The 25,615-nt window shown below is 52.8% G+C and overlaps 1 protein-coding gene across 1 annotated transcript in view; it reads right to left on the reverse strand.

The window, feature by feature from the left end:
• FBLN1 (fibulin 1) overlaps window positions 1–25,615 on the reverse strand; it is an 82,987-nt gene that overhangs the window by 2,538 nt on the left and 54,834 nt on the right. Inside the window, exons 15-16 of the mRNA XM_057556532.1 lie at window positions 18,928–19,070; window positions 16,758–16,889 (exon numbers count right to left, since the gene is read on the reverse strand). Coding sequence (XP_057412515.1) covers window positions 16,758–16,889; window positions 18,928–19,070 — 275 coding nt within the window. The remainder of the gene's footprint in view (window positions 1–16,757; window positions 16,890–18,927; window positions 19,071–25,615) is intronic.

Below are 25,615 nucleotides of genomic sequence, written 5' to 3' on the forward strand. Positions count from 1 at the left end.
TGGCGATGACATGGCAGCTCTGTCCTGTTTGAACGCCCATGAACATCTTCAACTCCCGGCTAAAGATGCGGGCTTGTCACCACCCTCAGTATGACCGGGCCACTCCCATTTGCCCCTCCCTGGGCACCGTCTGGGCCGGGGTCGGCATGGCCCCCGTGGGGGGCACGGCCCCAAGCTCTCCTGCCTCCTCAGTACCCCCATCAGCGTCACCCTCTCCTCTCCCCAGGCCTGAGACCACCACGGGCGCCCACCAGCCTCAGTGGCCTGGGTTACCTGCCGATGGCACCCATCCCAGGGGCGGTGCTCAGAGGGGCTCGGGGGGCTTGAAGGAGAGGGGTGAGAGGCTACGTGAGCCTGACAACTATTTTAGGACAGAGAGCAACGGAGGTGGAGGGAACGCTTCTGCAAGCTATGATCAGATACATATTTATTTCTATATATTATTATTATATTAAAGATCATATAATTAATATATGATATAGAAATATATAGTTTGATTATAATAAATACAAAATATATATTATAACCATATATAAAAAATATAAGTGAGCTTATTTAAAATAGATCAAAATCTATTTTGTATATAAATACTATTACAATGTATAGTATTTATTTTATATTTATATTAACTTTTGCATATATCCACATATTTTATATAGATGTTTATATAATTTATATTACTATTATATAAAATACAATTTATATGTTAATATATAAATATGTATTATTATAAGTGTATATATAAAATGTAAATATTACAAAATAATTATATCACACACATGCACATTTAAATGAAGATTCCTGGCTGCATGTGGGAGCTTTGGCAGCATCAACAGTTCAGACCCACAGAAGTTTCTGGGCCCACCTGTGTGTGCCGGGCACCGGGCTAAGGAACTAGTGTAGAGAAAGTGAGGGGCTGTCCTTGGTGGGCTCAGCCTGGGCACAGAGAGGAAAGAGAAGGTGCTGATGCAGGGGGCTGGGCTCGAGAACAGGGTCATTCTAGCTGGACCAGGAGACTGCAGTTCTTCAGGACAAAGGGTTGGAGTCCAACCGACCTCGGTCAGTAGCATGACCCCAGGTTAGTTATCCAACCTTTCTGAGTCCTCATTTCCTCTCCTGTGAAACAAGGATTAAACACAGCAACCTTCAGGGACTTCCCCGGCAGTCCAGTGGTTAGGACTCCGCACTTCCACTGCAGGGGCCGCGGGTTCGATCCCTGGTTGGGGAACCATCCCCCATGCTGGGTGGTATGGCCAAAAAACCAAAAAACAATAGCAAACTTCAGAATCAGAAACAAAACCATCCCAAGGCCATCCTGCTCCTTCTCCCTCAGAAGTGACTGCTGGATGTCACAAAGCTTCCCAACGTTCAAATGTGATCTGATTTTCAGTTAAAATAGAGCTGAATTCTTACATGATTGAACAATACAGCAAGCGTTGAATATTTTTATTGGATTGACTTAAAAATTTATGAGAAAGGAAAGCTCTGAATGTGTAGAAAATGTACCTAAATATGTCGTGTTAGGGCACTTCACGAGGTTTAGTTTCTACGATGGCCGAAGACCAGAACTGCATGCTGTTGGCTGATTGTTCTGACTGTAAACAGCTAAGAGACAAATGAAACACTGAAGGAAGCAAAGGGCTGCTTTAATGAAAAGGGTGTTGAGAAGGGGCTGAATTTCAGATACAGGTCACATTCAGGGCCTGGATTTTCTCAGGATCTTTGCATTTAACAAAAAAAATGTTTAAGGTGGAAGAAATAGGTGTGCCGCAGGGGTTAAAGAAGTCGTCGTAGGAGTGTACACAGCAGGTGCTGAGGAAGGTGCCTCCCTTCCCACCCCTCCAGAGTCAGCTTCTCTCTCCCTCTCCTCTGACCTGAGGTCCACATTGAATCTCCAACTCTATCTATAACCCTAGTCAGCCCAGGGTTCCTTTCCCAGGCTACCCACGCCCACTCAGTAGACCTGACCACATCTTCAGCCTAGCCACACTTCCTGGGGGCTCTGATTTGGGTGACCATGCTCCCTTCATTCCCAGGTTACTTCAAGCCTGAGTTTCACCTCCTTGTCCTCACCTTCACTGAACCTAGACTTTCTCCTGATATCACTTCTTTCTTCACAGCTTTCCTACCCATCCATCCATCCACCCATCCATCCACCTATCCAATCATCCATCCATCCATCCATCCATCATCCATCCACCCATCCATCCATGCATCCATCCATCCATCCAATCATCCATCCATCCATCCATCCATCATCCATCCACCCACCCATCCATCCATCCATCCATCCACGCATCCATTCAATAGAGGCCATTCTGCACAGGGGAGGTTTAAGGAAGATTCTACAGAGGAGCTGACTTCAAATCAGATTTTGAAGACTAAGTAGGAGCTAAGGAGGCAAGTATGACATGTGCAAAGGCCAAAAGTATGAAGGTTCGGGTCAGCTCTGGGAACAGTGTTAATCTTGGGGAAGATAGATGGATGAGGCTGAGAAGGTGGTAAAGGGCTTCTCCAGGGACCTCACACCTCGTCAGGCTCACAGAACCCGGAACCCAGGTCAGCAGTTTCCTGGCTTCCTCCCCAATGCCGATTCTAGACCAGTGTTCTTTCAGAACTACCAACAACATTCCCAGTGCAGGGAAACAAGAGAGGGAAGAAGAGAAACCCTTGCTGCCCATATGTGGCATCACAAACATTAGAAACTGGACCTCCACCAGGGGTCCGATTCCATCATCCACTTGATCTACAGAGGTATAGTTGGCATCTGCTATGTGCCAGGCACTGGGGACCAGCTAGCCTGCCTATGTCCTCTTTCATGAAGCCTCCCCAGCCCCACTCTGTGTCTCCCTCGGCTGTACCGCTGCATCTGCCCAGTGCAGGGAATATTCACAGTTGGCTCCCCCTTCACGGGCAGGGTCTGCCTCATGCTCATCTCTATCCCACTGTCCCCAGCCCAGGGCCTGGGGCAGGACACAGCAGGAGCACCATTAAGATTACTGAGTGAGATGAAGGCAGAGGAAGAAAGAAGGAGAGAGAAAAGAGAAGGAGAGAGGAAAGAAGGGACACCAGTCCTTGAGGGCCCCTCAAAACTTTGTCCTGAAGGAAAGGGGGCCGCTGAAGGCTCCGAGTGAGAGCCGCTTTATGTGGAATGACCATTCCAGCAGCAAAATGCAGGACAAAGGGAGAGGTGCATTTCCATCACGCCTGCCTTGTCCATCTTACCTGCTGGAGTGTTTACCTCCCTACCTTTCAAGAGCCCCAGGAAAAAAAAAAGGCCATGATGCGGAGTTCAACTGTGTTAATCTTCCAAATCCTCATCCTTGGCATTTCTGCTTCGGGTCTCAGACACTGCTGGTATTCCTCGGCGTGTCTGTGCCTCTTAAAGATATAATTAAGCCTTTTTTTCCCTTTGAAAAATGTAGGTCCCCTCAGGCACTTCATCTTCATGTCTCGTCTCTGCTTTGTAAATTGCAGCTGATGTGTCGGAGATGCAGAAGCCTGAACACAGAGCATGAGGGTCCAGTGGGAGACCTCCGTCACCTCCTGGGGACTGTGGTCTGGATTCCAGGCCCCTGAAGCCATCTCCAAGCTTCTGCTGCTGGACTGAGGTTGCAACTGATTGTCTCCCGGTTGTTTATAGGGAGGAAGACCAGCCACGGGGCCGACTGCATGAGACACTGATCTATAAAGAGACCTGGAGTCACAGCTTAGGTTCCTATGCTGGTCCCTTAGCGACCAGCCGTGTGACCTTGTACGAGTCACCGTCTTTCTGAAGTTCAGCCTCCAACTCACAAGTCCTGTGATTCCAACCGACCAAGTGAAATGGCGTGAACAGAGTTGTCAAAGAGTATCTTAACAAAAAAGATGATCAACCTAGAGATTGCATGATATCTCATGCCAGTGGAAATTGTGCTTTTCAAAAGACAGAGATTCAAGTTCGAAAAGGAAGAGGTAAGAAAGCCACATGTTGGGCCTTCCCTGGTGGCGCAGTGGTTAAGAATCCACCTGCCAATGCAGGGGGCATGGGTTCGAGCCCTGGTCCGGGAAGACCCCACATGCCACGGAGCAACTAAGCCCGTGCGCCACAACTGCTGAGCCTGCGCTCTAGAGCCCGTGAGCCACAACTACTGAAGCCCCCGCGTCTAGAGCCCATGCTCCACAACAAGAGAAGCCACCGCGATGAGAAGCCCATGCACCGCCACGAAGAGTAGCCCCTGCTTGCCCCAACTAGAGAAAGCCCGCGTGCAGCAACGAAGACCCAGAGCAGCCAATAAATAAATAAATTTATTTAAAAAAAAAAGAAAGCCACATGTCCACATCATAAAAGAATAAGAAGTGATCACTACCTGAAATCAGGTTACAGAGTCATTTGTCTTCTTGATTATCACAGTCTCCCCACTGCAATGTGAGGCCAGAGGCCAATGGCACTGTCTTTCCTGGTCACTCTTGTATCTCTCGTTCTTGAACATAGTGGGTCCTTGGTCCTACTATGGACCGGACACACAGGAGGCACTGAGTACATGAATTGCTAAATGAATGAATGAACTAAAGATCAAAGTGCTAAGCACAATTTATAAAGTTGAAAGTTACCACCCAGAAATGAAAGTGTCGGGAAGGAATGAACAATAGCCAGAAGTCACTGGCTTTTTAGGCATTGACCGAATGGCAGGAGAAAGGTGACACATGAGAGCCAGGTCTCACTGTCTGGTCCTGGTGGCCACCACACAGAGCCACGAGCAGGGGGAAGGTGACGAGTGGGCCTGTGTGGACAAGGTGCTGGAACAGAGAACGCAGGAGCTCAGAGGAGGCCCACGTGGTCTCGCCAAACACTAACACGATGGGAGACTGGAAAGGAGCAAACCATCACCCAGATCTTGGGAAATGTGCCTTGATAGGAATAACAATCTCTGCAGGCTAGCATTAATAGCACAGACCAAAGGCAAAGAGGAAAAATCAGGAACACAAAGAAATGCGGTCCATACTTCTAAAGCAAACAATCTAGAGTACTGATGGGCTTGGAAAGAGGCCCACAGCAGGGGAGGGAAATAGAAACGGAGGGGCCCCACGTGCCCACGGCTCCATCTTGTTCTCCCCACACTGCTGGGGGGGCAGGATCATCGCCTTCCTTCCACTGGGGACGAGAATGAGGTTCTGGGGGCTGTATGTCCCGGATCACACAGCCCTCAGGGCACGGCGTCCCTCCAGCCAGGACTGACCCCGAGCCCAGCTCTCTCCACCCCACGGCATCTGCTCTCCCCTCACGGTGTGACAAGGTAGGGAGGAAACGTTACTGCCCTTGGCTGAGTCATCGCTATAGGGCAAAAATGGCAGAAAGGAACTAGAGGGTAATCACATCACTCACTGGCAGGGAAGGAATGGAGCTCCTGACACCCTGTCTCCTCTTCTTGCCCTGAAAAACGCCCAGGTAGGAGCTTAGAAGGAGGGGGACAGGTGTCTGGGCCACATATTCAAACACCAAATGGTACCCGACGTGCCTCAGCGGAACTCATCCTCCCGATTTCTTCTTTTTTTTAATTTAATTTAATTAATTAATTTATTTATTTATGACTGTGTTGGGTCTTCGCCTCTGTGCGAGGGCTTTCTCTAGTTGCAGCAAGCGGGGGCCACTCTTCATCGCGGTGCGCGGGCCCCTCACTATCGCAGCCCCTCCCGTTGCGGGGCACAGGCTCCAGACGCGCAGGCTCAGTAGTTGTGGCTCACGGGCCCAGTCGCTCCGCGGCATGTGGGACCTTCCCAGACCAGGGCTCGAACCCGTGTCCCCTGCATTGGCAGGCAGATTCTCAACCACTGCGCCACCAGGGAAGCCCCCCGATTTCTTGATTATTACAAACGCGCTTTCTCCACGGGTCTCCTGTGAGCTAAACCGGACAGCGCGGACAGCTGCAAGGAGCTAAGAGTCAACCCCCAGGGTCCACCTTTCCCTCGGGCAGAAATACCAGAAGAAGTGTCAGCTCTGCACTAAGCTTTTCAGACTCCTTCCGGGACGCGGGTCCAAACGCTTCCAGGGCGCGTGGTCGCTATGGTCCCCACACCCGTCCACTGTCTCCTCCCCCTCATCTCAGCCACACTCGCTGGGGCCTCGAGGTCCGAGGTTCCAGGGAAAGCAAAGGAGGTTCCGGTGGTGAAGTGAGTTCTGAACCTCAGGGTACCGGCAACAGCAAAGCGGATCCCGAACCCAGATCCCTGCCTGCTGCCCCTTTCCACCAAGCCACACGCCCTCCTCGCCAGAGGAAAAGAAGGCCTGGGCGGTTTTCCAGAAGGGATCTACCGTCTGATGCACCTGCTTCTACCAACTTGGCCAAAAATGTGACTGTGATGGAAGGATGAGAAATCCTTTCCTCTTCCTCTATGTGTCCTCCCGCCTGGACCAGCCCCCCTACCCACGTGCAAGCTGGGGTCCCTCCCTGGCCCAGACCCAAACTCATCAGCTCACTCACATCTCTCCAGATGCCCCCAGATGGGCAACTGGAGCCCTCCCCCTTCCCCCAAACCCGATGCCCTTCTCCCAGGCCCCTGGGCCGGGCACTCGGAATCCAGAGGCCTCTTGCTTCCGGCCTTCCCGCTCCAAGGCCAGAACTCTTCTCGACCCGCCGCCCAGCCCCCGGCCCACAGCAGGTGAGGCGCCCCTTGATTAGGCCCCGCCTCCCTGTCCAGCCTGATTTCTCAGCACTGGCCATACTCCGGCCACGCCAGACCCCTCGCAGACCCCCAAGATGAGCAAAAGCCACGAGAGGGCAGGATGAGCGGGAGTCTGGCCAGCTCGGCCTGACTTAGACTCAAAGACTGGAAACTGCAGAGAGACAGGTCCTCTCTCTGCTTTGCAGGCATTGAGGCTGTGCTACCTCCTTCTCCAGAGGCGATTAGGCCCCGAGGGATTAAGAGGCCCGCCTGGCTGGTGAGTGCAGCCCGGGCGCCCCAAGTCCCCCCCTGCTGCTGAGCTGCACGGGTGCTGGGGTGACAGACAGTGAGCAGCGCTGGTCTGCCTCCTCACGGAGCTCTGGGCCCCCGGGGAGGCAGATGGGGCGTAGAGGCCAGTAAAGGTCAGCAAAGGTGCTTTGGCAGCGCTAAAGGGAAGCACTCCGCCGGGACACGGTACGGTGCCCACGCACGCATCACCAAGGACTTGACCTGGAGCTGGATTCTGAAGGACAGTGTGGCCTGGCCAGAAACAGGCCTCGGGGAGGGGCTCAGGTGGAGGATTTCGGCTCTCAGTTTCCCACGTGGGTGAGAATTAGGGGGGAGGGGCGAGCAAGGAGGCCAGCAGGTGGGCAGCGGCTTGATGGCCCCGAGGAGCTGAGACCCTTTCCTGGAGTGATGGGGTCACTGCCAGATCTCAGAAGGAGGGGACATGCTGAGGTTTGGTGAGAACCATCACTTGTTCTCCTTTCCTTCCCAAGAGGCACTAAGAATGAGCCAATTCAGGACAGAGAGGGCTTCCTGCTGGCAGGGTGGCAGCCTGAAACCCCCAAGCCTTCAATTCCCTTTATCCCTGGCCAAGGCTCCACAGAGGCTCTTCCGGCACTGGATCCCCAGAAAGAGAATCATTTGACCAGCCAGTGACTGAACATTTGTTATGCACCGACTCTATGTACTGTGTTCACAGCTACCAGGGATGTAGAGAAATTTCAGGACTGGGGTAGACCTCAAAGAGGAGGACTCTGCCTGCTGGTTCAAGGTCACAGAGGATGGTCATGGCAGCAGGAACCCCACACCGAGTCCCAACACGCTGTGTGCATGCCTCAGTCACGCCCCCTGAGCCTGGAACTCCCTCCGTGCCTCAGTTTCCTCACCTGGAGAATGGGACCATCACCCACAGGCTTAAGTGACACAATACGTGTGTACAACATGCTGGAAGAGTGCCTGGCACACAGCAGGGGCCCAGAAGGGCTTGCTGTTAAGACAAAACTGTGATAATCGCGACCCAATACTTGGGGTTCTCAAGCCGCAGGCACGGATTGGACGTTCCATCTGGAAACACCCAACTCCGAGGCCACAGGAAGCACTCTCCGTGACAGTGGTTGACGGTGGGTGTCTGGGTCCTCTGTGCATATACGGTTGTCAGGTGAGGCCGTCGGAAGATTCCTATCATCATCAGACTCTTTTTTTCTAATTTTGCACAACATGCCTCTACTGCTGTTTGGCTAAAAACACTTCATTTTCTTAAAAAAAAGAATAATTTATGAATGTGCCGGTGATATCAAAGGCTTTTCAAAAGGTGCATAACAGCAGCAGTAAGAGGGTCACAAATCATTCTGGATGCAGCCGATCCCCAGGAGAACCTCGGGAAATGCTAAGAGGTTGCTCTGGACTCACTTTAACCCCTTGGTTCCTCTGGAAGTGAGCAGGCGAGTGTGATCCTGCAGCCTGCTGGGTGCCGGGCCCGGGTTACCTCCTAGTGGGTGTGGTGTGTGTGTGCATGCGTGCGTGTGCAAGAAAGAAAGACAAACAGGGTGACGGGGGCATGGCACAGATGATCCCCTCGTAGGCTCTTGCCTCTAGGAATTCACAATCGGTGGAAGAGAAGAGTCAAGCAGAAACTCACAACGTCATGCCCACCACACCCTTCCCGTTGGCACCAGAGTTTCTCTGCTCCCACGCACGGCAGATCTTCTAGAAGGAGTCCCCAGCACCACCTCCAGCACTCCCACTCCGGTGTGTCTCCCCTTGACCCCGCTGCACTGAGACAGCCTTGTCAAGGTCACCATCAGCTGGGGCGATACTGAATCCGATGGTGAATCCTTGGTCCTCCTCTGACCAGACTCACCATCGTTGACACGGCTCACTGCGCCTCCTCCTGGAAAGGCCTCCTCCTCCAGGCTGGCCTCCTCTCCTGATCTCCCCAGCCTCTGAGCACAGGAGGCCGCAGCGCCTGGTCTCTGGCCTCCTCTCTCCTCTGTCTACACTCAATTCCTTAGCAAGCTTGTCTGGCCTTGGGGTTCCAACTACCATCCACCTGCTAATGCCTCCCAGACTCACTTATTCTACCCCGCGTGGCCACGGGTGTCCAACAAGCCCCTCAATCTTAATGTCAAAGGGAACTTCCGACCTCCCCAAAGCTGCCATGTCACAGCTTCCCTGGCTCACCTGATGACATCCCTAGTCTCCTTGTTCTTTAGGTGAAATCCACGGAGTCATCCCTGCCTCTGCACCTAATTTGTCCGCAAAACCTGGCACCACCTCCCAACACATCTGGTATCTGTCTACTGTTCACCCCTCCTGCCGGGGCCACATGGTCAAAACTACCGTCATCTCCAGCCTGGATCACTGAGCTAGCCGCAGTGTCTTCCTGAGCCCAGCCTCACCCCGGAGCCCAGAGGGAGCCTTTATAATATTAGATCATCTCCCTCCTCGTCCCAAAACCCTCAGGTGGCTCCCACCTCGCTCAGCAGAAAAGCCAGAGCCATTACGACAGCCCCAAGACCATGCCTCTGCTCTAGCTGCAGCCTCCTTGCTGTGATTCAAACACGCCAGGCTCGCCTCTGCCTCAGGGACTTTGCATCTGCTGTTCCTGCTGCCTGGAGCTCTTCCTCCAGATCATTTCCTCAGCTCCTCGGGTCTTAGGCGAATGTCTCCACCACCAGATGTACAGTTGCTCCTCCCCACACCCTGCCCCCCTCCTCTCCTGCCCTCTGCATAACACTTGCCACCGCCTGACAGTGTGGATACTATACTTGTTTCTTGTCTGCTGCTACCCTCTGGAATAAAACATGTATGAGGTAAGGATTCATGTCTGTCTGTCTGTCTTGGTCGTTGCTACATCCCCTAGAGCAGGGTCTGCGCCCGTTGGACACACACGTTATTTGCTAGAAGAATGAGTATGACAGGAGCCCTATAAGAAGCTCATCCAGGGTGCCCTGGGAGCACAAAGGAAGGAGCTGCACTGTGCCTGTGGGGGGCATGGAGGGCATGTGAGAGGAGGTGATGGCTGACTTGGGCTTTGAGGGATGAATAGGAGCTTACCAAGAGGAGAAGCAGGTGAATGCTATGGCTAAAGTTCAGGAGAAGAGAGAGACCATAAAATGTCTGGGGTCTGGGGCATGGGCTGGGGTGGCTGGAGCAGAGTGGAGGGGAGAGGAAGGGATGAGAGTGCTGGACGCTGGGGAGGAGAAAAGCAGGCTGAGGCTGAGGACGTCTCTCCAGCCGGGCAGCAGGTTTGGACGTGAAAGGTGGGGTTTAAAACCTGACAGAACCAGCAGCTACTGGCTGTGGGGGTGGGAGGAGGGGAGCAGAGGGTCCCCGGCTTCCAGCTTCAGGAGCCGAGTAGCTGGAGCACCTTTCACGTGACACGGAAGTGCACTGCTAAGAGAGCAGGACGCCCTGGCCAGGCTCGCGGGACCTCACAGCCAGGTGGAGACACCGCAGGCAGGTGTGAGAAGCAGCCCACGTGGCGCGTGGGTCCAGAGGCAGGAGCAGGGAGGTGTCCAGCGAGGATCCCTGTGGCCCCTGTGTGCCCCGCTCGGGGTGGGGGGCGCAAAAGCAGGGGCTGTGCCCCAGTGGACCCCTCTGAGCCCTGAGAGTCCTGCCCGAGCCAGGGGGCTGCCTGGGGGGTGGCCTCTGAGAGCTTCTGCACCTGTGAAACTGGGTGTCGGGAGCCCTCCTCACAGGGCTTTGCAGGGGGAATAGCTGCATTTCTGTGTGTCAGGACGGCACTGGGCCCGACGCCTACGAACCCATCTCTGCTCCGCGGGGTCCCAGCGCAGGAAGCACAAAAAGTGTCAAAGTTTGTCCCCCTTTCGTGCCCCATCTCACCCCTCTGAGAGACCCCCGCCTGCCCTCCCCGCACGGCCAGCCTCCAGGTGAAGTCGGGCCGAGGCCCGTTCCTGCGCGTCACCCGGGAAACGACTTGGCTGTTGGCCAGGGTGTGGCCCCCGGTGATGGGGCTGTGCCTCCCGGAGAAGAGAAAGCGCCTAATCCCTGGGATTTGCCGTGAAAGCCGGGACAGGGCGAGTCACTCATCACTGGCAGGGATGGCTGCGCTGTTGTTTTTAGGTGGAATTTCTGAATCTCATTCGTAATGTGTACTGATCCCGGGCCAAGCTTTCCGAATCAGGCTGCCGGACGGGGTCAGCAGCGCATGTTTAACCCCTTAAGAGGTAATGATTTTGCAGAGGTGATCTGGGCCCTGGTAGCTGAGACCACGGAGGGTGACTTGAAGCCAGATGGCCGGGCAAGCAAGCTCTTTGCTTTGCATGAGGCCTCGCCTGGCCAGGGGCAGAGGCACAGCTAGGTTGGTATCTTCACTCACAAGCTCTTGTACCGGGGCTGCTGTGTACAGCTGACTAGGTTGTGCACTGCACATAGAAGCAGCTGCGAATGGTGCCCCCCTAGGGTTTTGCAGTGCACAACATATTCAACTGCACGTGGCAGCCCTGCCACACACCACTTGTCTCTCCCACTGACACATTAACAGGCACAGAGCCTACTGCTGAAAAACAAGCACTTTCCACTATAGGAATTCAGATGGCAGGATGCTAGGGAAGCCAGGAGGCAGTTTCTTGAAAGCAGGACCTGTGGCTTGGGTGTAAATTTGTTCCTCAGCACCCAGCCCAGGGCTAGGCATGGAGGAGGAACTCAGGATGCTCTTGTTGAATGAGTGAGATAATTCAAGGATGACAGAACTTGGGAGGCACAGCCTCCACCATTCTGCTTCAGGGTGGGCCCGAGTGGTGAGCCCGGGCCACGAGATGTGCTTATTACATAGCTCCCAGGTAGCTGAAGCCACTTTGGGGCGAACAGTCCTGGCACTGTCCCATGTGCCTCCCTCTGGCCTGCTGTCCTGTCCTCTCAGGGGGCTCCAAGCTCTCACCAGCTCTCCCGCTCCAAACGGCTTCCTCACAGTGGCTCATTTATCACCCTAACAACCTACCCAGTTACGTTAAAATACACACAGCTCCTTCCGGTCCTCATAACCCGGCGAGGCAAGTATTATTATGGCAATCTTGCTGAGAAGAAAACTGAGGCTCAGAGAGGTTATGAGACCTGCCTGAGGTCACACAGCTAGAAACAGAGAATCAAGCAAGAATTATGCCCAGAACATCTGACCCCAAGCTCAGTGCTCCCTCTGTGGCAGCAGAGACTCCACTGTGTTTTGCCAGAAAAGGGCCACCCCAGCCACTGATACTTTCAAACTTAACTTGAAATAGGGTAATAACCCTTATATGCTCACAGATGAAACTTAGAATGCTGTTTCAAAATGTAAAAGTTTTTGGTTCCCTTTAGGAGGGGGAGTGAGGATATTGTTACGAGGGTGGTACATACCGGGCAAACTTAGAGGCCCCACATCTTGCTTCAGTACAGACAGCATCGGCATTGGGAAAAGGTTTGGGTTCCATTAATATTGATTTCCAGCACACCTATTGTGTGCCAGGCGCTGCTAGGGTGTGTCACGTAACCATTTCATCGAATGACAATAATGGTGTCTGTAATTAGGGACTATCACTCCTCAACCTAACACAGGTAAGCATCTCTAAGGTGAGCCAGCCGATCTCCATTCATTCAGACTTTACTGGGAGCAGGATTGGCTGCCATGGTGCCTCGCCAGGAGCTGAGGACAGGAGCGCTTCTGTTTCTCAGGGGACCCAGCGGAGGAAGAGGAGCTCAGGGAACAACCCAGTACAGACTCAACATGCAGCACACCTGCTTGTCAGCTGCAGCCCGTGGGACCCCGGGCCGGCACTTCAGTTTTTTCTTATAGAAACAGTGATGCCAGCCAAGGGTCAGGAGGGCTGTTCACAAAATCACCCAGTGGGTCTAAAAAGCAGCTTCCGCTGAGCCCTGCCTAGTTCCTATTGGCTTTGGGGAGGTTTTAGCAGAAATTTTGGCCAAGCTGACCCTCAATATAGACGGACTTCTTCTTCCCCTCCTTAGAAAAACAGTTAAAAAGAAGTAGTGAGCAGGGAGGGGTTGGGGAAGGCTGAGGCTCAGACACCAGCTGCCACCCAGAGGCCTGGGGAGTCCAGGGGTGGCCCCCAGTTGCCGGCGGCTGATGCTACACTGCCCGCGCCCACCTCGCCAGGGTCCCCCTGAGTCATCTCTCAGGAGCTATTACCTGAAAGACCCCCTCTGGAGCAGCCCCCGATTACAGCCGGTACTCTGCTGAGCGAAGAATGAAACCGGGGCTGGATAAGGAAGGCTTTGTAGTGGCCCGAGAATACCTCAGGCATTAATAGAGCATTTTCGCACAGGTCGAAAATGCATTCTTCATTTTTCATTGACAGCTGGTGAAAGAGGAATGCAATAGGGTGTCTGCTAGGGGCTTTACAGAGACAGCAGCTCAGCCCTGCTTCAGAGCCGCCTTTATCCCTGCGAAGAACTGGTTTTTAAAGGATACATTAGGGGAAAGTCTGGCCTTTTTCGGTTCTTAATCGACTTGGGGTACTTTCTTCTTCTGCTGCTGTTATTTGGGGGAGGAATGAACTCAATGGCGGCTTGTACGCTGGGTAATTTTCTGGGAAACGAACTCTCGGTAACTTTGCCCAAGTCAACACCAGCCGTCCGCAGGCTCCAACTCTGGGCGTCTGGGTCAGACTGGGCTCTGGGCCTGCTCTGCCCCCCAGCACCAGGGGGCCTAGGACAAGCCTCCTGCCCTTTCTGGCCATCGCTCCCTCATCCGTTAACAAGTCTGCAAACAACCCGGGCCCTGTGGTTTTTCCATTGCTCAGTCTCAGGCGGTCATTTACTCCGCTCCCTCCTTTGCCCAAGGGAGACGATCACATCCCCCGAGGCATCTGTAAAGACTGAGCAGGGATGCGGGGGTGAGCGTGCCCAGCGGTGGTTCCCAGGGCTGCTCAGACTGGTCTCAAGTCCATCGCAGGTGGACAGGCCTGTGTCCATGGCCAGCGTGTGCCAGGGTGGCTACCCCCAGAGCCCAGGAGCTCCTGGGGGGCACAGAAGCTATTTGGTGCATTAGAGGAGCAGGAAGGAGGTGGGGATAAGGAAGCCCAGGGAAGAGACCCCAAGCAGAGAAACAAGGCAGCGACCGGCAGGTATAGAGACCAGAGCCCAGCACAGCCTGGGTCCCACCTCAGCGAGACCCTGCCTCCTCTGGCCTTGGTCCTCCACCTGGGAGAGGGCATCGGTAAACTCCAGGGGCCCAACTGGACGGGACATCCTGCAAACGTCCTGAGAAGTTGAAGAGGCCAGGCCTACCCAGGAAGCCGGACCACAGGCAGGATGAATTCCCAAGGGCCGGCCTGGGCCCTCCCCCAGCACCAGAATCCAAAGACCGGGGCCCATGTGACGAAGCACAGTGAGGAGAAGCTGCTCTGTCTCTGCGGCCTGGGGGTCGCCTCTCACACCAGGGGTCTGTCCTGTTCCCCACCCTACCCCGAGTCACCCTGGGAAGACCGGCCAGCCCCCTCGCTGCTCTGGTGTCCCCCTCTGCAAAAGAAGAAGTTGGAAGAGGTGGCCTCCAGGAGCCTCCAGGCTCTGAGATGCCAGGATTTTCTGCCCCAGCGGATGGGAAGCCAAGAAATCGAGACTCCCAGGTTGGTTCTGTTTGGAGTATAGATGCGGCTAGAAAAATGTGCTGCTGAGCACTGGCTCTGGGCCCGGCCGCTGCCCAGCCCCTGGCTTGGGTCACTGCAGGAAGGCTTTAGCTGGGAACTGAAGGCACAGACACACTGTACAGAGCCCGCCCCCAGAGAGGCCTCCGCTGGACAGGCTTGTCACGGTCTCTCCACCACCGCGTTTTGATGATCTGTTTATGCACCGCACACCCCCTTCCCACCCCGGTGGAATGCAAAGCCCTTAGGGGCAGGGGCTGCGTGGTATTGACCCATCTCTGTACCCACAAGGCCGGGCCCAGGGCCTGGTACAGGGCGGGCTTGGGAAGAATGCAGAAATGCAAAGAATGAATGAGTGCGTTGGAAGGTTCTGATTCCAACTCCTGTAGTTCCAAGAGCTGTGAACTGCCCCGGGGTGGGCTGCGTTGAAGCCACACCTGCAGGCCCAGCGCCCAAGCACAGGCCCAAGGTGGGCTTCTGTGGGCGTGTTCACCCTACTTCCTCCCGTCTGCCCTCATCCCCGGGCGCCCGAAGGTCCCTTAAGTGTCTCATCACCTAACGATGGGGGAAACTGAGGCCCAGGGTGGGCAGTGACTCAAGCGCAAGCGGCAAGGTTTAAGCCTGCTGACAACCAAACTGCACGCCCTCCCCTCGGAATCCCAGTGAGAGCTAATGTACCATTAATTGTAATTAACTAATTATTCCTGCTGCCAACTAGCGGAGGAGGAGCCGGGGGTGGGGGCCCCCCAGATGACTCAGTCATGTTTATAACATGCAAACCCATTTAAGAGCTTGTGAAGTCGCTATAGATGGCTCTTTGGCAACAGGGGAATAACCATTCCCTGTCTTCAGCTCGACAACGGTCGGGGCTGGGGGCCTCGGGGACCGGGGTTCTGAGATCCAACAGCGCCACCTACAGACCATGTTCGAAAATGCTCGGCTCCAGGACCAGCCGAGTGGGCGCTCAAGACCTCACAAAATCCAGGGCCTAAGAGACCACGAGGCCCACTCCTGCCCACCCCCTTCACGACGAGGAATCAGACACCTAGGCGAGGACAGGCCTGGCCCTCAGTTGCTCAGCTGCTTTGAAAATGCGAGTCTAAATTTAAGTCCCAAGTGGCAGATGTGATGGTTTTCATTCTCCATGAATTTGAAGTCTCTAAAGCGGAACAGTTCAGGAGAGGCACCGTGAGCAGCTTCCCAGACGCACCCGCTTCTGCTTCTCCCCTTCCGGGCCTTGCTAGTGCCCGTCCCCTCCCCCTTCTCCAAGTCCTCCTCCACCCCAGCGCTCCTTCGGTGCTGAATCTCGAGGGGTGTGTGTGTGGGGGGGGGCTGTACATGCGCCTTGATGAGACCTCAGCCCTCCTACCCAATGACACGCGGGAGGGGACAAGACTGGACACCCTGCAAGGCGAGCCAGGCCCTGACGCCCGTTAGCTATTCCTCTGTTGCACCATAAGAATAAAGATCGTGGGGCTTCCCTGGTGGCGCAGTGGTTGAGAATCTGCCTGCCAATGCAGGGGACACGGGTTCGAGCCCTGGTCTGGGAAGATCCCACATGCCGCGGAGCAACTAGGCCCGTGAGCCACAACTACTGAGTCTGCGCATCTGGAGTCTGTGCTCCGCAACAAGAGAGGCCGCGATAGTGAGAGGCCCGCGCACCGCGATGAAGAGTGGCCCCCACTTGCCACAACTGGAGAAAGCCCTCGCACAGAAACGAAGACCCAACACAGCCATAAATAAATAAATAAATAAATAAAATTAAATTTAAAAAAAAAAAACAAAAAACAACTCTCCTTCCTTGATCCTCTTATGGCAGTTTTAACCTCTTTGATCATTAAATATATATTATGAAAAAAAAAAAAAAAGAATAAAGATCGTATCAGCTCCCACGATGGGGCAGCTGTGCTGAGCCCCCGGACCAGCGCTTTACCCGTGTGACCTCGTCTGAAATCCACGTTTGTGAGACGCAGAGACCTAGTTAATCCACCCTTGGTAGGTGGGGAGACTGAGCCCACAGGCGTCTCCCCGAGAGCTGGCGGCGCCACCACCCTGGATGCGCCTCACGCTGTGATTGGCTGGGGGGGTGCGGGGGGGGGGTCCAGCTGGGCCCTGAAGGACCAGGGGACTCAGATGGGAGCCGGGCTGGTTCCCAACAGGCCTCGGCTAAGCCACTGGCTGGGAGGACGAGGGGGCGTCTAGGTGGACCTGCCGTCTCCGGCCACTCACCCACGGTCATGCCGTCCATGTAGCGCTTGATGATATCGAAGGAGTCGCGGAGGTTCCCGTCTGTTATGTCGAAGATGATGTCAGCGTGGTTGGCAGGATACGCGGGCGTGATGGCCCGGAGGAAGATGATCTCTGCAGAGAGAAGCACGGCGTGGGCCCCGTGACCCCGGAAATGCCCCCGCAGGCAATGAGGACCCAACACGAGGGATCCCCTGCGTGGAGAAGGGGCAGGGCCCCCGAGGGGCCCTAGATCATAGCCTGTCCCCCCCTTCTCATCAACGGGGAAGCCGAGGCCTGGAGAGACTGCGAGTGTGCCCTGAAGTCATGGAGCTGATCGGCAGCAGGGCCGGTGCTAGGAAGTAACTGGTGATGATTCAGGAGTCTCCCTGAAGCTGGGAAGATGGGGAAGGGGGCTGGATGATGGGATATGGGCGAGAGGTCAGAAAGGGCAAGGGGGCAGGCTGGTCCCCTGCCCAACAGTGATGTGGGTCAGAAGCCAGTTCTCAGGCCGGGCCAGGCAGTTTGGTGGCTGTATCCGTCTCCCAGGCCACCTGACACGAAGCCAGCAGCCTGCCCTGGGTGGGGAGCGCGAGGCCCCGATTTACCCCTGCTCTGTGTTATCTCGGCAGGGGGAGGATGTCCTCTCTCTGGGCCTCAGTTTCCTCACCTGTAAAGTGAATGAGGCAGCCCGCCAGTGCCCATCTAGGGTCCTCTCAACGCTAATGGTCAAGGTCTGGACTGCCTGGGCCCAAGACGCTGACAGGTATCTCTAACCACACCCAGCTCCCGCTAGAACAAAATTATGGACCAGCACTGGCCAGGAGGCCACAAAACCGGCCATTAGGGATTTGGGAAGGATTTGTGGTTTGGTGGAACCCGTCATTCTGCACAAGGCAAACAGCAGTCAGTGATTTTCTCCGACCCAAGTCCGCACACCCTGCGAAGATTCTGTGCCTCCCCTTTTCTAGAGGAACGAGTGGGCAGGTGGGGCAAGGGCCACCGGCTCCCGCAGGCAAGCACATCCCTGGGGTGCCTCTGGTGCCCTCCCACCCCCGTGGCCAGGCTCTACGTTCCGGCATGTGCACCTGCATTACCGCCCAGGACCCCGTTGCCGTGTGTAAACACAGGGCAAACTGTCCGTCTTCCCTGAGACGGTCAGAGGGCTCTTTCATATCACTGTGTCCCAGAGCCTGGCCCGAGCCTGACACATCGGAGGCTCAGTCGACGTTTACTGAGTGAATCCTCACGGCGAGCTCCTCTGAAGGCCTCCACGGAGGGAGGCGGTGTCTGGAGACCACACCAGCCCTGGCACGTGGGCTGCACACCCCGAAGCAAGGCATACGGAGCAGAACCCTGCCCACAGCCCTCTGCCGGGCGCCGGGAGCCCGCTGCCGTGGACCTACCCGTGTGCAAAGGGGGCTGTGATGGCAGGTCTACACTGCAGGCCAGGAGCTGCCTGGGGGCAGGGCACACTGACTGCTTTACTGCTGGGCTCCCTGGAGCTGGTCTGGCTGCACCAGCCCATCTGCCCCTCGGTCTCCAGGATGATGCTTCTGTACGCAAATAGCATCAGTCCCAACCCTCAACTGGCTCCCAAAGCCTAGGTGTTGAAGCCCCAACTCCAAGTACAGGCTCCTGCTCCCACCCTTTCAGCCCCTCTCTTGCCAAGCCGTCCACCACTCCAGCCAGAAAAACTTGGCTTTGTTCCTCAAAGGTCTACACTCCCCACTCACCTCCAGACGTTTCCAGAGGTTCTGCTCTGCCCTCCTCTCTCCATGCTCCCCACTTTCACTAAGTTGCCTCCTACTGACCCCTCAGGACCCAGAGTGGAGTCACTGCCTCCTGGAGGCCCCCATAGCCCCGCGCTTGGCACAGAATCAACACAATAGCTATTTGTTGAACAACTGTAACCCCTAAGAAGAGACCCCCGAACTGAGAGCTGGGAATGGGCTGGAACGGTACCGCCATGTAGTCTGGGGACACGGAGGAGATGCAGAGGCAGGGAGGGGTCTACATTCCAAACCCCAAACCCACATCCCACCAAGGAGTGGCTCCCGCAGGCCAAGCTCTCAACTCCAGCAAGGGGGCTGCCTGGCAAGGAAGCTCCTCCAGACGATGGCCTCCCCCAGGACCCCTACGCCGGTTCCAAGCCGTGGGAGCGGCCACTCACCTTCGGGGCGGGTGAACTCGCGGAAGGTGGGCAGCGACACGACCGTGTGGGAGATGGTGTGCACTGGGTCCAGCACGCAGGTGACGTCATTGGGGCGGCAGGACTTGATGCAGCGGACGGTGTCTGTCTTCTCTTGGCGGAGCCTGAGGGGAACCACAGCACAAGAAGCGATGGGAAAGGTGGAACCAGCACTCCCACAGAGACTGGGGTCCGGGGAGGAGAAGCAGGTGGCCGGGCGGGACCACCTATCCCAGAGATGGCTCCGTCGGAGACCCGCGCTGGCCTCCGCAGCCCGGCTGCTCCGAGGGGACGCTTCTCTGCCCTTGCTGCAAACTGGACCAGAACCCAAACCCCCGAGACACGCCCTGGTTTCCGTCTGTCCCGGCTGGGATAAGCAAAGCTTTGCTATTTGCCAACTATACGAACTGAGCTTCAGTTTCTACAACTGCAAATCACATTCATTCATTCACTTGTTCAACAAGCGTGTTTTGAGCATCTGCTGGGTGTCAGGCACCAGGGACACCAAAGCAAACAAGGGAGACAGGGTCCGGCTCTCCTGGGGCCCTGGGTCGGGGGGTTGCAGGGGTAATAAATGAGGGAGCGTATGTAAAGCACCCAGCTTGGTGCCCAGCACAAAGCGGTCAAATCTCCAGTGTCACACAATGGACGGGGAGGAAGGAAAAGGGGCCCAAGTTTGTTACAGGTCTGGCCATATTTTTAAAACCTCTTTATCATAAAATAAAACACAAATGCAAGAGCTACACAAAACAAAGGTACCGTTGAATGAGTATTATAAGGCAAACCACTTTATAATCAGCACCCAGGTCAAGAAAGAGAGCTTCACCTGCCACCTGAGGCCCCTTCGTGGGCCCCAGACCCATCTCAACTGCCTCGTGCACCCCCAAAGTAACTCCTGTCCTGACTATCCTAGCAATCACCTACCTGGGTTCCTTTACATCTGTGTCACATAAGTGTGCATCTCGAGACACTATCATTTAAACCTGTCCATTAAAAAATTTTTGTTATATCTTTCTTTTTTTATTTATTTGGCTGCGCCGGGTCTTAGTTGCAGCACATGGGATCTTTGTTGCGGCATGCGGGCTCTTAGCTGCAGCATGCGGGCTCTTAGTTGTGGCATGCAGGACCTAGTTCCCTGACTAGGGATCGAACCCGGGCCCCCTGCATGGGAAGCGTGGAGCCTTACCCACTGGACCACCAGGGAAGTCCCTGTTATATCTTTCTAAAGCCCTTTTTAACCTACAGGTTTCCTCTCCATTCCTTCATTTTCCATATAGTTTACCTGTTAGGGAAGCAAAGCATCTGAGCTATGGAGCTTCCATAGCTTCTGGACTTGCTGACTGCATCTCCACGGTGCAGCCCAGCGTGTTCCCCTGACCTCTGCATTCCCTGCCCATTGGCAGCCGGATCCAGACGCCTGATCAGATGCAGACCCAGGCCCTTCAGCGAAATGACAGGTGGTGGTGTGTCTTCCACCGGAGTCATGTGGTGTCTGGTCATCTCCTTTCTGTGACGTCAGCAGCTGCCGATGCTCAGGGTCCAGATCCAGTGACTCATCGGGGACGGCACAATGCTGTAGTCCGAGTCTATAATTTCTTTTTCACTTGTTAGTTTGAATACTTCTGTAAAGAGATGCTTCCCCTCATACACTATCTGGTTACCAGGAGGTATAGTTCATAGAGGAAAAGCAAGATTAAGGCTTGATTCTTCCTTTGTGTTGACCTGTTTTCAGGATCATGAACTAGCGACCATCATCCAGAGGTTATCAGTTGATTTTTTAAAAATATCAGTATGAACTCATAGATTTAAACTATTTGATGGATTTCAACCCATTGCAATTATTATCCTTTACTGGAGCTCAAGTTTTCCCATCTTTGGCCAGAGGGTAAATCGGGTTGGCTCCCAAGTCCTTTTGACCTGGCCCCAGGAATCTCTGATGGTTCTCTTGCTGTCTGGCTTGACAAGGCGGTCCAGCCTCATCTTACATTTTTACTGCCCCAGCTATTTCTCCAGGAAGTGTTGGGTTTGTTTTTTGTTTTGTTTTGTTTTTTAGTAGAAAATGGTATTTCAAGATCACAATCTGGATACCAGGAATGCTCAGTCCTACTGAGTTGGTCATTGTTTCTAGGTTTCTTCAGTGGACATTTTTAAAGATAAACTACATCATGAGTTCATACTGATATTTACAATTCAAAACAAGAACCACATAGTTTTTTACTTAATCTCTTCTATATACCAAAGGAATCTCCTTTTTTCCATATCAAAATCCTCGTTCTTAAGAACACAGGAGATGACAGAATATTCCATACTTATTTATTTAGTATATTTCATATGTGACCCAGTAGTCTCAGAATAACAATACTAAAATTACTACCACTAACATAATTAATTAGAATAATGTTTTTGGATATGTTCTCCCTCTTCTACCTACAATTTTTAAATAGCTGTGCTATTTCTACATTGTCTGAGCCATTTCTTTCGTTTTTTTTTTCTTTTTTGCCACACTGCGTGGCATGCAGGATCTTAGTTCCCTGACCAAGGATCGAACCCGTGCCCCCTGCGGTGGAAGCACAGAGTCTTAACTAGACCACCAGGGAAGTCCTCATACTTCCCTTTTTTCTTATTGCACTCATTTAGTTGTAGTTCTATGAATAACTATGTTTAGTGCTTGCATGTTGACAATTTTGCATGTTGATAATAGTTGGTGCCCTTTGTACAGGAAAGTCTGTTTTGTTGGGTATAAAATCCTTGGCTTACATTTTCTTGAATATCCTAAGTATTCATTTCCTTCTGGCATAAGTGTTGCTGTGAAGAAGTCTGATGATAATATAATTTTTTCCCATATAAGTCACTTGCCGTTTTTGCCCAAATGCACAGGGATTTTTTTGTTTTCTCTTTGTCTTGGTGTTGGTTGCTCTGAGTCAATATCTTCAGGTATGTTGGGTGTTCTTTCAATATGGAATTTCAAATCTTTTTCTTAAAATTTCTGTAAAGTTTCATGACTTATCATTTTTAGTATTTACTGTTCCCCTCCCTTGTTTTGGGTTAGTTCTTCGGGGATTTCTATTATCTGTATGTATGTTGGATCTTCTTTGCCTATCTTCAACATCTGTCACTTTCTCTTCAAGCCTTTTCATCTCTTTTGTTATTCATTTTTCAATTTATAAATTTTTTCTTTTCAACTTCTCCGTAAGTATTTATTTCTGAAATTGCTTTCCGCTTTAATTTTAAATTATTTCTTGAGTTCCATCACTTCATTTCTTGGTTTTTCCTAATTCTGGCTTACATTTTTCCTTCATTTTTCCTGACCAGGGAGCTTCAGTTTCTACAACTGCAAATCACATTCATTCATTCACTTGTTCAACAAGTGTGTTTTGAGCATCTGCTGGGTGTCAGGCACCAGGGACACCAAAGCAAACAGGAGCATGAGTTTTATAAGTGACCCCTCTACCCACACCACAGGGGCCGGGGGATTCTCTCACTTCCCCAACCTCTGTTAATTTTCTCAATCCTTTTAATTTGTTTTGATATAGGCTACAGTTTTGATCTAGTCTGTGAGCATATCTTCCTGGTGTACTTTCATTACCCAGAAGGATATCATTCTGTTCTTTATTCTCTTTTTTCCTACAATATCTTTTATGAGATTTAACCTGGATACTTTTGAGTTGATCATTTTTATGTGAAATTAGTTTTCCTGAAATTTGAGAAAGAGGCGTGGTTCACAGTGGTTTTTCAGACCTCACTGATGTCTGTGCTGGACAGTTGCACACATCACTTCATTTAACCTTCACAGCTTTTTCCTCTACGCCACACCGCCTCCTTCCTCAGCTAATAAAATGCTTTGTTTTCCACTTGGGAATTTTAGAACGGGGCTGGTATGCAGGGCTTTCTGAGAAGAGGCTAGAATAGCAAGCTGAGGAGCACTGACTCATTCCGGTAGCCCTGTCCCCTTCACAGCATGGGGCTGCACTTCTGAGAGCAGACTCCAGAGCCAGGCTGCCTGGGTTTGAACCCCGGGCCCACCTTATATCAGCATTGGGACTTCGGGCAAGTTACTTAACCTCTCTCTCCCCGAGGTCTTCATTGTGAAATGAGGATCATAACAGCACTTTCCTCACAAGGCTCCGTGAGGGTTAGTTAAGTGCTTGGCTCAGTGTCTGGCTCACAGAAAGCAGTGTCTAGGTGTCAGCTGTCATAGTTGTTATTATTTTCATCAGCATAATAACGATAATCATAATTATTACCCTCCACCCTTGGGAGCTTGCTTTAGTACAGTGACAGTCAGAAGGGCACACACATGGGAATTCCCTGGCGGTCCAGTGGTTAGGACTCTGCACTTTCACTGCCAAGGGTGCAGGTCCAATCCCTGGTCGGGGAACTAAGATCCCACAAGCCGCAAAGCACACTGTGCTTTTTGGCACAGCCCCCCCCCCCCAAAAAAAAGTGTACACGCAGGTCCAGGAGTCGGAAGTGATGGCAGCTCTACAAACCCTCTGAACTTTTATTCCCCATTTAAATCAAGATCCAAATGAACACTCAAGTACCTTCCAATGAGTGGAGAAACCAACACTTATTAACTGCCTACCACATGCCAGACGCTGCCTCGTGTGTAAGTAACTTCACGTAATGTTCAAAATAATCCAGGAAGTGGGCCTTGAAGCTCTGAAAGGCAAATGACTTATCCGAGGTCACAGAACTAGTAAATGGCAAGGAGGACATTAAAACTCTGGTGTTTTTGTTTGTTTGGTTGGTTGGCTTGGTTTGTTTTGTCTGCACTGTGTGATCTCAGCAGGATGATCCAGGAATACTGCTAAGTAGCCTCAAGGAACTGCAGGGAGGTGAGCCGTCAGGTAATTCAGATATCATCCCCCACATGTGCACTCAGGTACACACGGAGAAACATCAGAGGTGTCCTAAAATGGAACAGGCCACCTTAAGAGGCAGGGAGTTCCACAAACAAGGGCGAGTGCAAACAAAGCTGGATTGTCAGTTGATGGGAATGTTGTAGAGGGGATTCTGGCTTCTAAAGCCCCCGAAAATTTTCCCCCCATCTTAACACTCCTATGGGAAAAGTGCTTCTCTGGCCTGAATAATCTGGACCATGATAAAATAATAATTGAATACATGATGAATCCTTGCTGTGTCTTGCTGATTTCACAGAAGAGGTGATATTTGAACTAAGCCTTGAAAATACTATCCACCCATCCATCAACCATTCATCCATCCATCCATCCATCCATATGTTTATTCGGATGTTTACTGAGTTCCTTTCACAGGCCAGACATTCTGAAAGTGTAGAGAACACAGATACAATCCCTGCCTTCAAAAAGGCCCAGAGAAGTGGGGATGATAAAAACTAACGATAGGGTAACTGCTCTGACGGAGTACGGCCGGCGCTAGAAGAGCTCAGATTCAGGAAAGGTTTCACTGAGGAGGTGACTTCAGGGAGGACGGCAGTTTGCAGGAGGATGGCATGGCACATGCTAAAGCCAAGAGAAAGTGCATGCAGAGAAGGACCAGAGCCCTGCGTGACTGGAACACAAGCAAGGGGGTGAGCTAGAGCGGGGAGCGGGAGGGAGATGTAGCTGAAAAGACGGGCAGAGGCTGCAGCAGGCAGGGCCTTGAATGTCATTCCAAGGGAGTTGGGCTTCATCTGCTAGTGAAAGAATCATAGAAGTTTCTAAAGAGGGGAGGGACATAACCAGACTGGTCCTTCAGAGAGGTCCTCTGGCTTCAGCTTGGAAGATAGGAGACTGGAAGCCAGTCCAGACCAGAGATGCTCAGAGAGGGGTCTGGGAGACAGTGGGGGCTTGGAGATGAATGGCTAGGAGCATGCGTGTGTTCCCATGGCGAGTTAACCACTGCCTCTGTCATAGGGCACTGGGCATAGTGTTAACTGTATACCCGTCCTCTCCACTAGACAGCAAGGTGGGCCCTTTCCCCACTTTCCTTCCATGTACTTGTAGGAAGGACCTTAGGATCCTCCAGTAACCTTTACTTGATTCCTCTTGACATTCTGCCTTCCCTTCACATTTCTGCTTGAAAACAGCGCCAGCAGCCACAGAAATGCTAGACATGTAAAGCAATGTTGGCAGGAAGTCATCCATTCCCTCAACAGACAGGGGTAGAGCACCTACTGTGTGCTAGGCCCTGCCAGGAGCTAGCGACACGGCACTGAATGAGACAGACTTGGTCCCTGCCTTCATGGAGCCTTCTGGATGGTGGGGAAGACAAAAGTAAAACAGATAAATAGGAACTGCAAACTGTGATGAACATCACAAAGGCAGTGTTATGAGAAAGACTGACAGAAGAATATAACCAAAGGATGTCGTCAAGGGAGGCCCAGCTGAGATAGGAACATATAGGCTGAGGTTTAACCAACATTCAGGCCAAGGGTGCAAATGCACGTGCAAAGGGCCTGAGGCAGCAAAGAGCTGGGCAGTGTGGCTCCAGGGAGGTGAGCGAGGGGAGAACAATTTGAGGTCAGGCTGGAGATGGACATTAGCACTAAATGATGCAGGGCCTCGAGAGGCACGCTGGGGACTTGGCTGGGATCATGGTGGAAGAGTCAAAGCTGTGTAGTCAGCAAACCGAGGTTCCAATACCCACTGTGTGATCTTGGGCAAATCACTCGCCCCCTCTGAGTCTCTCTCGGGATGAAACACCTGCC

The sequence above is a fragment of the Balaenoptera acutorostrata genome, chromosome 11 (assembly GCF_949987535.1).
Source record: "Balaenoptera acutorostrata chromosome 11, mBalAcu1.1, whole genome shotgun sequence".
Taxonomy (NCBI): domain Eukaryota; kingdom Metazoa; phylum Chordata; class Mammalia; order Artiodactyla; family Balaenopteridae; genus Balaenoptera; species Balaenoptera acutorostrata.